Below are 15,681 nucleotides of genomic sequence, written 5' to 3'. Positions count from 1 at the left end.
AAAAGATTTGGATATGAATTTGTCATAATTTTTATTTAAGTTGATGACTTGAATATTATTGGAACTCCTAAGAATTACCAAAAACAGTAGACTACATAAAGAGAGAAATTGGGATGAAAAACTTTGGAAAAATAAAGTTTTGCTTAGGTCTTCAAATTGAGCACTTAGATAAATGGAATTTTTTTCATTAATCAAATTATATAGCTAAAGTACTAAATAGTTTTATATGGACAAAGCTTATCCATTAAGTTCACCAATGGTTGTAAGATCACTAAATTTGAAAAAGAACCATTTTTTACCTTGTGAGAATGATGAAGAACTTCTTGTTCTTGAAATACCGTATCTTAGTGTTATCAAAGCATTAATATATCTTGCTAGCAATATATGATCTGATATATCATTTTCTGTAAATGTATTAGTAAGATATAGTTTTTTTCCAATTCGAAGACATTGAAATGAAATTAAACATATATTTTCATATCTCCGAAGAATAATGGATATGGGTTTATATTATTCAAATGTATTTAAATCAAATTTAATTAGTTATGCAGATGCATGATATTTATTTGATCTACACAAGGCTTATTGCCAGACAGGTTACTTATTCACATATAAAAGTACGATTATTTCATAGTGTTTTGTAAAATAAATTATAGTTGCTACTTCTTCTAACCATGTAAAAATTTTAGTAATTCATGAGATAAGTTTTGAATTTGTCTAGTTAAGATCTATTTCATAATATATTTAAGAAATATGTGGTTTGTTAACCAAGAAGAAAATTTCAATAATATTATATAATGATAACACTGCTTGCATAGCCCAATTAAAGGAAAAAAACATTAAAGGTAATATGCTAAAACATATTTAGTCAAAGTTCTTCTTGACTCATGATCTCTTAGAAAAAGGTGATATTAGTGTTTAATAAATTTGTTCAAGTGATAATCTAGCAGATTTATTTGCTAAAGCCTTTTTTATTACAATATTTGAAAAGTTAGTACAAAAAATTAGAATACGTTGTTTTAAGGTTTTTCCCATTAGGTTTTTTTAAATAATATTTTTAATGAGATAGTATTTCAAAAGCATATTCTTGAAAAAAATTATGTACTCTTTTTCCTTCATTCAGATTTTTTCCCACGAGGTTTTTTCTTGGTAAAGTTAATGATACATATTCTTAATACAATGGACATTTGAGAGAGAGTGTTATGAATATATTTATGAATGTCCATTATGTTATAATCCAAGAAGTTCAAATCAAGTCAAATAGTGCAACAGGCCAGACACAAGAAATATAATCTTATTTGAATTTTTAGATTTGATTATATATATCTAGATTTTGATATAGACTAAATTATATTAAAATTAAGATTTAAGGGGTTATTAGCTTATAATTAGACATCTCACTTCATTTGTAAATATACACTTGAATAAAATATTTGTTATTTTACTAATACTTTTCTCTCATAGTTATTCTTTCAATTTATATTTCATAATAATAATTTAATTTACTTCAAAATTGATTAATTTTTACTTCGAATCAAATCATTGACCTGATCCATGACCTTGTATGATTACCCTTTAACCATTGTTCATGCAAAATCATGGACTGCCATTGCACTACATATTATATGACTGTCATTAACAGAACATTAATTGAAGAAAATGAATATATTTTATAAAAGTTTCTTCCTCTATGAAAAGTTGAGGAGATTAAGAGTATACCAGTCACTTTCAATTAGAGAAAGATATTTACTTGGAAAATTCTTTTTTCTGTATTTCTTAATTTCACAATTGTCTTTTTGACAAACTTGTAGGTAACTAGTTGAGAATATTGAATTAAAATATATGCGCGTATATATATATATACATATTAGCAAATTGGATGACTGATAAGGAAGCATCCCGGTCATTTTCAGTGATAGGAAGATATTTACTAGGGAGATTCTTTCTTTTGTATTTCTTTAGTCCACGACTGACATCTAGGCAAACTAGTAGCTACCTGGTTGAGAATATTGAGTCAGATTATGACAAAATGTTGTGTCAGCTAGTGAGCTCGATTCCCGGTGCTTAAATATATTTAAATGCTTGGATTTATAATGCAATTGCTGATTTTTTTTTCCCCCCTTCAACTCGATAACTTAAAAAGCTGGATTTTAGTGGGGTAGAAGATATGGAGAACATTGAAGAACAAAGGGCGTGCCTTGAGTCACCACTGCTTGCTCAAGATAATGCATTGGAAGTTCGAAAGGGATCTGTCAAAGATGAGATCCTGGCGGAGGTGAAGAAGCAATTGTTGTTAGCAGGGCCTCTTGTGTCAGTCAATTTCTTGGTATTTGCTTTGCAGGTTATCTCAGTAATGTTTGTGGGTCATCTTGGGAACCTACCACTTGCTGGTGCTTCCATGGCAACTTCCTTTGCTTCAGTAACTGGTTTTAGCTTGCTGGTAAGTTTCCGATCTAAGCACTTTTTTTTTCCTTTTGAACTCGATAGTAAGATGAATTGAACCTGACAATTCCTCCTTTTTTTCATCATTCACTCCTTTTCAAAGATTGTATAGTTGTCTCAATACTTTCAGCCTCCACGCTCTACGTTCAAAGCATTTTCATTCATGTACAGGAAGTTGTAATCTTTTATGCCTTAACAACTTGTCGATTTGAAAATTCTAATTGATTTATCACCTAATCTATCATTTTTAATAAAATCTTAAACTTTCGTTAAAACGAATAAATTCCCATTTATGAAAATCAATTAAGATTTATGAGTATAATTATATTTGAGAAAAATATTAGTATCTAAAAGATACCGGTTCAAAGAATGATATAAATTAATCATTTGTAATTCTATTTTAATCTTAATTAATATTTTTTTAATTTCATATTTACTTTTTTTCCTTATTTTTTTATTATTTATATATTTTTTAATTTATTTTTTATCTTTTTCTTACCCATTATTAAATATTGGAGAATTTTTTTTCTCACTTCAAGAGTATTCTCAAGAAAATAGGCTTATTTTCTTGAAAAGGCTATTCAGATTGATTCGGTATTTTATGAAAGAGTGTCTAGATTTTAAACTTTATATATTTCTATTTTTAAATTTTTATTATTTTACTGTTTTTTAATTATCAATTTTATTAAATACATGAAATCTATTATATTCTTTTTTTGGTTTGTTTTTTGTTTTGTTCTTTATTCTTCCTATGTTTCTTTTGTTTCGGATTTTCCTTGCCTGCTTGCTTTATTATTGATAGTTTCATTAGACATTTGCATTTCAAACTGATACAAAACATGAGATCGAATGGAAAAAGGATGTAATCTTATTGTATTTGATTACCTCACCAGCATGTCATAATCCAATGAACAACTCTTTAATTCAAGTCTTCACATTTGATTAAAATAGACTTTTCAAAACATGTAATATAAGTTAGGGTTAGGGGTTATGAAGGAACGGATAAAATAGGTCCAAATTATACATTTGAAGGATTTCAAACCATAGAATTATTTTTCGTCGCATCAAGCATGAACGCAAATCCTATACCCAGACATGGTGCCTCAGTCTTGCCCCAATCTCGAAATTATACCACTTGTCCAAATTATTAAAATCCCCAAATAGCTTGTACTATGTAGATCAGAAAGAAAAGCAAGTGAAGAACAATTAGGACTCCCATTTAATCAGATTTACAGTGAAACAAGTTCCCAATGTGACAGAAATCCTAAGGAACATAACAATATCATTCATTGGGAACTTCTCGAGAAAGCAGTTCCCTAGTGTTCTAGCATCCTCTCAAAACCAGCTTCCATATTTTCTGGACAATTAAACCAAAATACCCTCTGCCCTCCTTTCCATCATTTACACTTCTTCAGGAATAAAAGGCAGCCAACACCGTCCCAAGAACAAATCTAGTCGAAAGCAAAATAAAAGCACATCAGGTTGCACGTAGGGTGATGTTATGAGCAAAATAATTCCAATCGTGTCGGGTTTATTTTTATTATATTTCATGAGTATCATCGTATATAGCAATCAACAAACAGTTGAAGGCAAAACCCATAAAATTTTAAGTCAAAATAGAAGAAAAAACATATTTTTCATTCACTGTTAATAAACAGAAAATTGTTTTTCCTCATTCCTTCACTCTCTCATCCCACCACCAAACTCAAGTCAATCTGAATAGAGATTTCGGTCTGAAAAACCAGGCCATGCCAATTTATCACATAGTGTTTGGCAAGCCGAATATCGGTGATTGGCGTGGACTATCATCTGTTTTGAAGCGTTTTGATGGGTTGTCCATGTTTTGTTAGGTAATTGGAGTAGGGTCAAACCTTGTCGTGATCAGTGGTTGGTCCATTTAGGATTTTAATAATTTGGACAGGTGACATGATTCTGGGATTGGGGCAGAAGCGGGGGCATCAAGTCGAGACACAGGATTTGCGTATATCAAGGATTAGCCTTAGCCTTGGCATTCTTTCACATTCCTAATCACCTTACCCTTCCATCATTTTTCTTCTTTTTCTTTTTTTTTTTTAATATTTTCACCCTCAAACAAGGAGTTCAGAACTTCTCATAACTCAATTTGTTCCAAAAAAACCCTCTTAAAAATCCCAAACCCAAAACCTTCATTCAAGATATAAAAACCATTTCCCCAATTCCACCAATTAAAAAAACCCTAAAAATCTAAAACACGCAAACCGAGAACTTTCACCATTTTTTGCATGTTCTCTTTTTTTGGTATAATATTAAAAATGAGTGTCTACAATTTAGAAGCTTCATAATGTTACCTTTCTAACTTTAAATCCTTATTTTTATCTCTATGGAATTTTAGCCATTTTACATTAGCATTCAACAATAAGATTGTTTTCAATTGCAATCTTTGCAGCTTTCAGAACATTTTAAATTATTTTGTGATATTTTCTAGGGTCAATCCCCTTGTTTTTCCCTGTACGATAAAATTATAAGCCCTTGATTCTATAATTTTTTTTTCTTGACGGTTAGAGAGGAATGGCAAGTGCGTTGGATACATTCTGTGGTCAATCTTATGGAGCTAAACAGTATCACATGCTTGGAATTCACTTACAAAGTGCCTTAATTGTTATGTTATTGGTTAGCATTCCCCTTGCTTTTATCTGGGCCAATGCTGGTGACATTCTTTTGTTCTTCAAACAAGATCCTGAAATATCAGCTGAAGCAGGACAATACGCTTATTTCATGCTGCCAAGCATTTTTGGTTTCGCTATCCAAGAATGCCATATCAGATTCTTACAAACCCAAAACAATGTAGTTCCAATGATGGTTATGTCAGGATTTACAACATTGTTTCACATCGTTACTTGCTGGATTCTGGTGTTCAAGTCTGGCCTTGGAAATAAAGGCGCTGCTTTGGCAAACACCTTCTCTTACTGGATTAATGCTTTACTGTTAATAATATATGTCAGACTCTCTCCCTCTTGTAAGATGACTTGGACAGGCTACTCAAAGGAAGCCTTCCATGGCATTGCCAAGTTCTTAAGACTAGCAATTCCTTCTGCTATTATGCTCAGGTAACCTTCTTTTTCCCTCCTAACTTAGCTTCATATTCATGTTAGGTGTTTAATAGTGATTAATAATGTTTTGACGTTTGAATTGAAGAACGATTTGTCTCTCATAGCTTACACTTCTTGGAACAGCTTGGAAGTCTGGTCATTTGAGATGATGGTTCTATTATCTGGCCTTCTTCCCAATCCAAAGCTTGAAACATCAGTTTTGGCAATCAGGTTTGTGTTCCATCCGATTCTGATTGTGGACATATGCGATAGCTTTAAGTGTATAATAAATGGTATTGTCATCAATATTATTGACCAATTATGAGATTGATATTCCAGCCTTAATACATGTTCAACAATTTATATGATACCTCTTGGGCTTAGTGCTGCAGTGAGGTGAGTTCAAGTTAATTTGGTTGATACGGTCTGTCAAACTTCGTATGATTATCTTCTTATTTTGTTTATTTCCCTCTTCATGATAATTCTATTTTCTCTCCTAATTAGCACTAGAGCTTCCAATGAACTAGGAGCTGGACGACCGCAAGCTGCTTCCCTAGCGGTCTGTGTTGCAGTGGCCATGGTGGCCACTGAAGGAATTTTGGCAGGTATTGTCTTCATTTTGGGTCACAAAGTTTGGGGCTATTTCTACAGCAAAGATAAGCAAGTAGTGAAATATGTGGGAGAAATGTTGTTGTTGATTGCAACCTCCCATTTTGTTGATGGAATTCAATCTGTGCTTACAGGTGAGTGGTACGTGACAACTTACTTGTTCTACTTTTTTTACACTTATTTTCTTTACACTTGACTTTCAAGCTTTGCTTGTGTAATGAAAAGAACAACAAAATCTCATCAAAATTACCCAAGATTTTACACAATCAATAAAATAACCAAAAAAGAAAGAAATCAAGTACACAAAAATATAAAAAACTTATATGATTCAGTCTTTTGATTACGTATGTCTACTAGCACAACGATTAGAAAAAGATTAATTGATTATTTGTTGTCTTAAAAGCTTGTTAGTTTACAATAGTTCAATTGTTTAAATTTATTTTCCTTTGTTATGTTTTTCTTTTCTTTATATATAATATGTTTTTCACACACTCATTATGCATGCATGCGTGCATGAGCCTTATACCTAGGATTTGTTCCTTTAAGGAGGAAGTAAATTATCTCTGCTCTCTTGAGATGATAACCTCTGCATAGGCCAGTGAAATACTTCCTTTCAAATTATACCTTTTGCCATTGGTAGCCTATAATGGGTAAGGATTGGGGTGCCTTACTAGTCCAGAGTGTACAGTGAAGAACAATTTGAGAACCTTTAAGCCTTGTGTCTAATCTAAGCCCAGCATATAATGAACCTTATGAAGCCAACCTTAGATAAAACCTTCCTATCCTATTGTGTAAAAGATACCTAAAAATAGGTACACAGAAGAATAACACTCACATCTTTACTCAATTACTACATGCACTAACTTGCTTTCTTTTGTTTCACATCCATGCATTATAATCATCCAAGAATATTCATTTTTGCCAATTTAAGAAATGATTTACTAGTTCAAAATAGTCAAGCTAAGGCTCTAGAATCCTCACCGACACATTGGAAGATTTTGAGAACTTGAGGTCCCAAAATATTTTGATCACCAAAAAATTCTAGAACAATCTATTTGTTTGCAAGCTAAAGTTATAGAGGACAAACACCCGACTCCAATGGATAAAGTGAAAAAAGGTTCAAGAAGAGATTAGGGAATGGTTGATCAAGATGATGAAATTGATGATGAAGATTGACAAAGGAAAAAAAGTGGTCGAAGAACTTGCTAACCTAGCAAGCCAGTAGACCTCATGCAATAATGATCCCATATTTAGTCCACCCCAAGACGAACCACAAGCATCTCAAAGGCAACATCAGTTCCTCATACAACCTGTGGGAAGATATCTTTACCATGGCGAACAATCATTGACACAAGGAGCCATCACTGGAGTGAATCTTGCTAATTTAATTAAAATTATAGATTTGGTTGACCCTAGAGAACAAAAGTAGTTAAAAAGAAGTATGTCTAAAGCTATGGATAATTTGGGAACACTAAAGAAATTTGACCTTTTAGAGAAACAAATGCATGATATAGAAAGGACAAATGCCTTAGTTTTCATCGATGTGTTAAAACTTAGTCTCATACTTAAACTAGTCATTTGTCCCAAGTTCAAGGTTTTAGACTTTAAGAAATATGATGGGGACTAAATGTCCAATGACAAATGTCACAATATATTGTCATAAGATGGCTGCTCACACTTACGATGACAAGTTATTGAGCCACTATTTTCAAGACAGTCTTACAAGATCAGATATCACGTGGTATAATAAACTAGATAAAAGTCATGCGTATTAATGGAAAGATTTAACACTGGCATTAATAGCTCAATACAAACATGTGGCAGACATCGCTCCAGACCACTTGACCCTACAAGGCATGGAAAAGAAAGCTAATGAAGGCTTTAAGGACTATGCTTGGAGATAGAGAGATGTCACCTCATAAGTCCAACCACCATTGATTGAGAAAGAATAACTATCATATTTGTTAATGCTTTAAAGGCCACATACTATGAAAAGCTAATTGGAAATGTAAAAAAAATTACAAACATGGTGTTTTTAGGTGAAACAATCGAGAATGCAATTAAAAGTGGCAAGATCGAAGGAGAGGATTCAGTTAATCCTAAAATAAAAAACGTGTCAAACAAGAAAGAAAACGAAATATAAGCAATTATATATAAAGGGCAATAAATTGGGAGTTTCATCCCTAATCATCTGTATCCCTTTTACCAACCTTACTACCCCACTCTGAATAACATCTCCCAAAATCCATATCCTTACCAGTTGGTTCCATAACCAACCTTCCAGACAAATATCCATCCACAAACACCCACGCCTTCACCTATATCTCAACCATTTTCAAATTTTCTAGGAAATTTTTTTTCAAAACCTTTGAGCACAATTTCAAATGCTCTGAGTAATCCTTTTTAGATCCTCTGGGCATATCTTTAAATCCTCTAAGGAATCCTTTTTCAAATACTTTAGGTAATACTTTCTTAAAACCTTCGAATACACTTTCAAATGCTTTGAATAATTCATTTCAAAATCCTTAAGTACACTTTCAAATGCTCCGGATAATCATCTTTAAATCCTTCAGGTACATCTTTCAAATCCTCTAGATAACAATTTTTCAAAACCTTTGGGTAACCATTTTCAAAACTTCCAAGTAATGATTTTCAAATCCTCTAGGTACATCTTTCAAATCCTTTGGGTAACTATTTTTCAAAGCCTTTGGGTAGCCATTTTCGAAATCTTTAGGTAATCGTCTTCAAATCCTCCAAGTATCATTTTCAAAGACTTTTTAATCTTTAAAAGTTGTAGAGCCTTGTTGAAAGGAGCTTTATATAATTTCCAAAAGTCGTTAAGCGTCATATTCAGATAAGGAGCCTTTATTCATTTTAAAGGTATGTAGCCTCATTCCAGATGAAGGGGTTATTCATTTCAAAGTTATGTAGCCTCATTCCAGATAAAGAGTTTATCCTTTCAAAGTTACGTAGCCTCATTCCAGATGATGAATTTAATTTTTTTTTTTTAAAGTTATGTAACCTTATTCCAAATGAAAGAACTTATTCCTTTTGAAAGTTACGTAATCTTATTCCAAATAAGGAGTTTAATCATTTTAAAGTTACGTAGGCTCCAAATGACGAGGTTTTTTAAAAAAAAGCTTTGTAGCCTCATTCCAAAATAAGTAACTATTTCTTTGAAAAATTATCTTTTTAGCCAAAATTATGTCTACGTCTTTACACAATTCCTAGTTTTCAAGAAATATGCAAAGAGAAATAGTTGTAAACATCCTATTTTATCCAATGTGTCTATTGAATTTGAAAAATAATATATATATATGAAAATTAAAAAAAATAACGAAAAAAGGAGACAAACATGAAATAGAGTAAAGATTAGCTTGCATTAATCCTAATCCTAGATGAACATAAAAATTTAGAAAAGATTAAGTTAGATTGCATCAAAACTCAAGAAATCAATTCAAGAAGAAATAGAACACATTTGGTATAAATATACTCAAGAAATCAATTCAAGAAGAAATAGAACACATTTGGTATAAATATACTCAAGCCTCATATAAGAAAACACACACAAAAAAAGAAAAAGGCAAAACCTAACGAAAATGTTTGGTAGAGGCGAGAAAATAGTTTTAGAGTTCTTGGGTTCTTGGGTTTAGATTTTTTTCTAGATCTAGGAGAATCAGTTTAGTTTATAAAGAAACTATTATGATTAAAGAGAGAAATAAGAAAAAGAAGTTCAGAAAGAGACACAATAATCTCAATAAGACACTATTTTGCATTAGCTAAAAAGAGATTTGTCGCATGGATCAAATCAATCTGATCCGCGCTGTTATCTGGGTTTGCATGAACCCATCTGGGTAATCTTGGCCCATTAATCTGATTTCTTTTTTAGGTTTTTTAGCCCTATTAAGTAAGTTTCCTTTTTATTTCTTTTTATATTGAAATTAGTCTATTCATATTTTAGCATTTTTATCAAAGTGTTTTCTTAATGTAATGACCATTGAACCAATTTTTTTAATTATAATTTTGATTTTGATTTTTTTTGTCATTTAAAAATTAGGAGTTTACTCAAATTTATGAAAATTCTCCAATGATGAAATCTCAGGAATGCCAAAATAGGTGGCTTCTTGAGAATTTTTAGGTGAGAAAATCTTTCTAAATTATGACATAAGAGTCAGAAATTTTGAAAAATTTTCAATACCAAGGATTCAAATATATATTTAAATAGAAAAAAAACATAAAAATATAGAATCAAGTAGATAATTTCTCCAATGATGAAACCTAAAGGATGCTAAAAGAGGTGACTTCTTGAGAATTTCTAGGTCAAAAAATCTTCCAAAATTATGCTATAAGAGTTTGGAGATTTTGAAAATTTTTCAATACAATCAATCTTTATTTATTTATTTCTAAAAAACTAACAAAATTAATAGAAATTATGAAAATAGAAAATGGGTAAAGGAAATAAAATTGAATATTGAACTAGATTTCATTTACTAAGGCATAAAGGACATATAATTAATTAGGTACCAATTAAATGGACGTTGTGAAGGTGCTAATACCTTTTTCATGCATAAGTGAACTCTTGAACCTAATCTACTTCATAGACTAGAACCTATTCTTTTTAATGAACCCAAACAAGTCTAGGACCTCATTAGGAAAAATAAATTCACTTGGGTGATCAATTGCACCTAAATAAAAAGGAATGATGACAACTCCTGTTTACATCAAATTGTTGAATTTCATGACTCACACATTATGACAACACGTATTTAGTTTTATCATCTATCTCTCACCTATATAACCCAATTCATATGCCATAAACTTGTGACATCATCATCAGAATCATTAGATTAAACTATGAAAACAATTCTGATAATCGTGCTTCTCACTAAACAATAAAGACCTTCAAACAATTTTCCCTTCATGATAGTTAGGACAACTCTAAAGACCATTCTAACCAATAAATTTGCAAACTTTTTATATAACAAGTTTAAGGATATCAAGTTCATTTCAGTGTTCAGGACATGTCTCACCTTAAGTATCCTTACCGTATCATCAAACATATTGAATCAAATAGTGTCAATCACAACATTTAGGAGAGAATGATCATCTCCTAATTGTATAACAACCGTATCAATAGATTGACTGGTTGTATATCAATCATGCTTACGACATATATGGAAACAACAATATAAATTCAATATCCATGTATTAGATTGTTTACCATTGGTAACCACAAGAATACTATCAGTTTCCTCAAAACTATCATTTGTAAGCATTAGAATATAATTGCCTTGTTCAAAATTATTTGAGTCATCTTCTTCCACGATTACAACATTCTCAAGCTTGCTAATCTTTTCATTAGCCTTGAATTTGGTGCAACATTGATGATAGTACCATTTTTTATCACAATTTCAACAAATCCTCCATTTTGCTCTAGACTTAAATTTTGATCTAGATCTATCTTTCCCTCTCTTTTTTTTGGCTAAACCCTTCACTTTGCCTCCATCTTTATTCACATTTAGGATTTTCACTTGATTTTCTCTTCGGATACCATCAACTTTCTTTTTTAATTCTTTGGAGTTTCAAGATACTCTAACATCCTTAAAAGTGAGGACATCTCAACTACATAGTATAGTATTCACATAGTTTCCATATGCTAGCAAAGAATACAAAGAAATTTGGGCTTGATCTTTATTATCAATTTTTAACATCAATATTTTTCAAATCAAGAATAATTCTATTAAATTCATCAATGTGAGTATTGACCAACGTAACTTCATCCATCTTAAGAGCATATAATCATTGTTTCATAAGAAGTTGATTAGTCAAGGACTCAGTCATGTAAATGCTCTTAAGTTTAAGCCATGTTGCAATAGAAGATTCTTTGTTTGTGACTTCTCTTAGCACTTAATCAAATAAAGCTAATAGAAAGCCATTATGTGCTTTCTCCATAAAATCATTTTTGTGACCATCAATAGATTCATGAAAAGATAGTCCTTTCTTTTTAATGTCTTCAAGAGTTCTTGTTGCACTAATAACGCATGCATCTTAAACGCTAAAGGCTAAAATCATTTCTTCCTCTAAATTAGTCAATCTCATACTTAGTGGATGAAGATGCCATTGTGAGATTGAGATTGACTTAGGATGTTGAAGCTTTAATACCAATTTATTGTCAAAACAGTGGAGTAATCTCACCAAGGCCTACCAAGATCTCACACAATCAATAGAATAAAGAAAGAAAGAAAGAAATCACTCTCACAAGGATATAAGAAATTTATGTGGTTCAATCTTTAATGACCTATGTCCATGGACACAACAGCAAAAATTCCCTGAGAAAAAATTAGAAGATTACAAGATTAGTCTCAAACTCACAACTCTTATCCCACTTACTCATAAATCTCTTCTTTTAAATTTAGGCTCTCACTAAACCGTTTTTTTTCTTAAAAAATAAAAATTTTATTAATTCCAAAAGCTTGCATGCCATAACAAGTGTTAAATCTGGTAGATAAAAAACTTCTAGTGACATAAGAAGTCAAGCTAAACTCTCTCTTAATTTAACGATATTTTTTTAATCCTTTATGACCTTTTTATAGGACTAAGTACAAGAATTTTATCCTAATCAAACAAAATTTAAAGTATCTTAGTCTAACTAAAATTCAAAACCATCATAACAAGTTGTTTCCCTTCTAATTAATTTATTTACTCTAATGGAATGTATAGTATAAGAAGGAAATAATGGAACGATTGCTACAATATAAACTAGTGTGATGCTCGTGCATTACGTTCGGGATTGCTAATTGTTTTTTTTTTTAATTCAGTTTAAAGCGGTTGGTGTAATAGACATGTAAATATGTAATGTAAATTGTATTTGTAAATAAATTGCTGATGAATATTTGGGCTATATAAAGCATTTTCTTACCAAACATTCATGCAATATAAGTTTACCCATTATGCGAGCATCACATGTTTAAACAAAAGTGATGATTATATTGTTGAGGAAAGATTGGTGCCTTGATACAAAAAGGAGAAAGCTTGTTGTTTTGTAGTTAGCAAGACTATCTTGATAGTGTCATGTACAAAAGTTGATCCAAAAGCTTGGAATAAAGTTGTGTATATTGAACAAGGATTGAGCAAGACTACTACCTTCACACAAAAAGGAAAAGGCATTTTGGTTTGCAATCGCTAAAACATTCTAGCAAATCCCAACACAGATTCAATATGGCACTAAAGAGCAAAACCAAACAATAAACAAAAGACCAAAACACGTAGACTATAGAAACACACTAAGCAAATCAAAACAAAATGAATGAAACATACAAGAACCAACAAAGCACAACAAATCAAAACCAAACTGTAACCATAACATCGGCAATAAGAGTAAAAAATAAAACAGGCAAGAAAATAAAAGGAAAATAGTAAGGAGAAAGGTTCTTGAATGGATTAAATAGAGCAAAAATACCAAAATGTATGAATTAGTTTTGGCAAATCCCAAAAAAACCCTAAGCAAAGTAGAAGAAAAAATTTCAAAAGACCAAAAGAGACTTCAAATCTCTAAATAATTTCAACAAACCCCAACATGTATTCAATATGGCATGACATTACAAAATCAAATAATTGAACATGTCACCAAAGCACAACTAACAAACGGGGTAGCAAGAAGCCATTCGACATTCATTATCTACTACGAGCCAAGCCTCTAAAATAAAAAGTGGAGTAGAGCTAAAATTCTTGCGATTGATAACCGAGCCCTTAAAATAGGAACCTAAGTAGATCAAAAACAGCTACCATACATAGTCAACGAAGCCAAAACCCAAAAGTGTAATCAATTTGACAAAAAGAAGAGCAAGCAAAAAGAGCAAAAAAATGAAGGAAAATTGAAAAACATCAACCGTGCCTCATCAGATCTGAAGGCTAGAGCCAAAAAAATTAGCCACATGTGGGAGCAAGCAAAAGGAGTAAAAAAATGAAGGAATAGTCTAGAAGATCAACCATGCCCCATAAATCTCAAATCTACAAAAAAAAATCAACCACGTGTCAAATGATTAAAGCTTTATGTGGAGCAAAACCAAAGCTTGAACGTGTCACAATTTGGAAGCCCTCTTGGGGTTTCCTTTCAATATAGTTATAGATATGCATTTCTTTGCTTGTAGTTGGGTTATTTGTACATGTGTTGTCAGAACTATCTATATGTTATTTTGCTTTTGGCTCTTTGAAATTTACGATATTTATCCACAAAAAATTGAAAAGAAAAATTACAGGCGTTGCTAGAGGATGTGGTTGGCAGAGGATAGGGGCCTTGATTAATCTCGGAGCATATTATCTTATGGGTATTCCTTCTTCAATTATTCTAGCTTTTGTTTACCATATTGGAGGGAAGGTAATAATTTAAATTTTAATTGTGTTCAAGGCTTTCCAATATTTTTGCTTAGCTTTGTACACTTCCATGGTAGGTCAGAGTATAGTATGACATCAATCCCTACTTTAAATATTGTTCACAGGGACTATGGACAGGAATTATAGTGGCACTTTTTGTGCAAGCATCATCTTTAGCCATTGTAACTCTCAACACCAACTGGGAGCAAGAAGTAACGCTCCTTTGCAAGTATTTAAGTCATGTAGGCATATATAGTACTCCTTTTTAAGCTCTATCTAAAATTCTACTTTTCCTACTTGCAGGCAAAGAAAGCTACTGATAGAGTGTGTAGCACAACAAATTCAACAGATGCATTGTCATAAAGAGAAAAGATGACTTTGAATGTAGTACTATTAGTTTCAAAATTCCAAGGCCTCTTTTGAAGCAACAGGAAATTTGACGACCAAAATAGGGTGCCGATTCCCTACACTGATTATGTGATAAGTTTTAGTTTCCAGTTAGAAACAAAGCAAAGTTCTTTAACTACATTGAAAACCAGAATTAGATGTTTTTAATTCTCAAATACGACAAATTTGTCTCTTTATAATGTTTCAATTTTATAGTATTGCTGAAAGACAAATGCAAGTTAACTTTAGAAAAGGATTCGACAATACTTGGTTTGTTTTCTTTTATCGAAATAGATATACCAAAAAGCTTTTCCTTTGCTTGCGAAAGGTGCTAACTTCAAATTTTATTGAGTACTTGCGCCATGTCTATCTAATGTCTACACTAGAAAGAAACATATCCACTTTAAGATTACTAACTAAATTTGTTTTGATTGGTATGGTAGATTTGTTGAAAATGAAGATATTCACAATTTCAAGGTTCATGAACTACCCTCTTTCTGCTATTTATGAGAAGCAGATGACTTATTATAGGTGCTCTGATAGATGAGAAGTTGCAATTTATATTTAATACGATCAATACTAGTACCATTTATAATAATATTTGAATTTAATTTTTTTATTCAAATATTTATTATTTTCTAAAATTTACAAAGTTGCGTTAAATAATTATGTTTCTTCTTAAATTAACTAGAATTAACCCCATATGTTGTGCTTGGATGAAATAAAAACCATTGATGGTAGCGTGGATGACAAAAAATATATGCAAAAAAGTTAGTACAGTTTTGCTATGTGAGAAAGTATA

The 15,681-nt window shown here is 31.5% G+C and overlaps 1 protein-coding gene across 1 annotated transcript; it reads left to right on the top strand.

Moving 5' to 3' along the window:
* Positions 1-2,167: 2,167 nt before the first annotated feature.
* LOC110411284 (protein DETOXIFICATION 16-like) lies at positions 2,168-15,025 on the top strand. The gene is made up of 8 exons (XM_021421367.1): positions 2,168-2,440; positions 4,984-5,528; positions 5,655-5,741; positions 5,850-5,906; positions 6,015-6,253; positions 14,378-14,496; positions 14,618-14,704; positions 14,796-15,025. The coding sequence occupies exons 1-8, from the start codon at positions 2,168-2,170 to the stop codon at positions 14,853-14,855; spliced, it is 1,467 nt and encodes a 488-aa protein (XP_021277042.1). The 3' UTR covers positions 14,856-15,025.
* The last annotated feature ends 656 nt before the right edge of the window (positions 15,026-15,681 follow it).

Source organism: Theobroma umbraticum, unplaced genomic scaffold (genome assembly GCF_002168275.2).
Source record: "Theobroma umbraticum cultivar Fairchild unplaced genomic scaffold, ASM216827v3 scaffold_56.0, whole genome shotgun sequence".
Classification (NCBI taxonomy): Eukaryota; Viridiplantae; Streptophyta; class Magnoliopsida; order Malvales; family Malvaceae; genus Theobroma; species Theobroma umbraticum.
This window is presented reverse-complemented; position numbering and strand designations above follow the sequence as displayed.

What these genes read in the sequence shown, in the direction of transcription:
- LOC110411284 (XM_021421367.1), top strand. Translation starts at nt 2,168, where the DNA reads ATGGAGAACATTGAAGAACAAAGGGCGTGCCTTGAGTCACCACTGCTT. An exon ending in AATTCAATCTGTGCTTACAG is followed by an intron (nt 6,254 to 14,377) that starts GTGAGTGGTACG and finishes GAAAAATTACAG; the next exon opens with GCGTTGCTAGAGGATGTGGT. An exon ending in ACACCAACTGGGAGCAAGAA is followed by an intron (nt 14,705 to 14,795) that starts GTAACGCTCCTT and finishes TCCTACTTGCAG; the next exon opens with GCAAAGAAAGCTACTGATAG.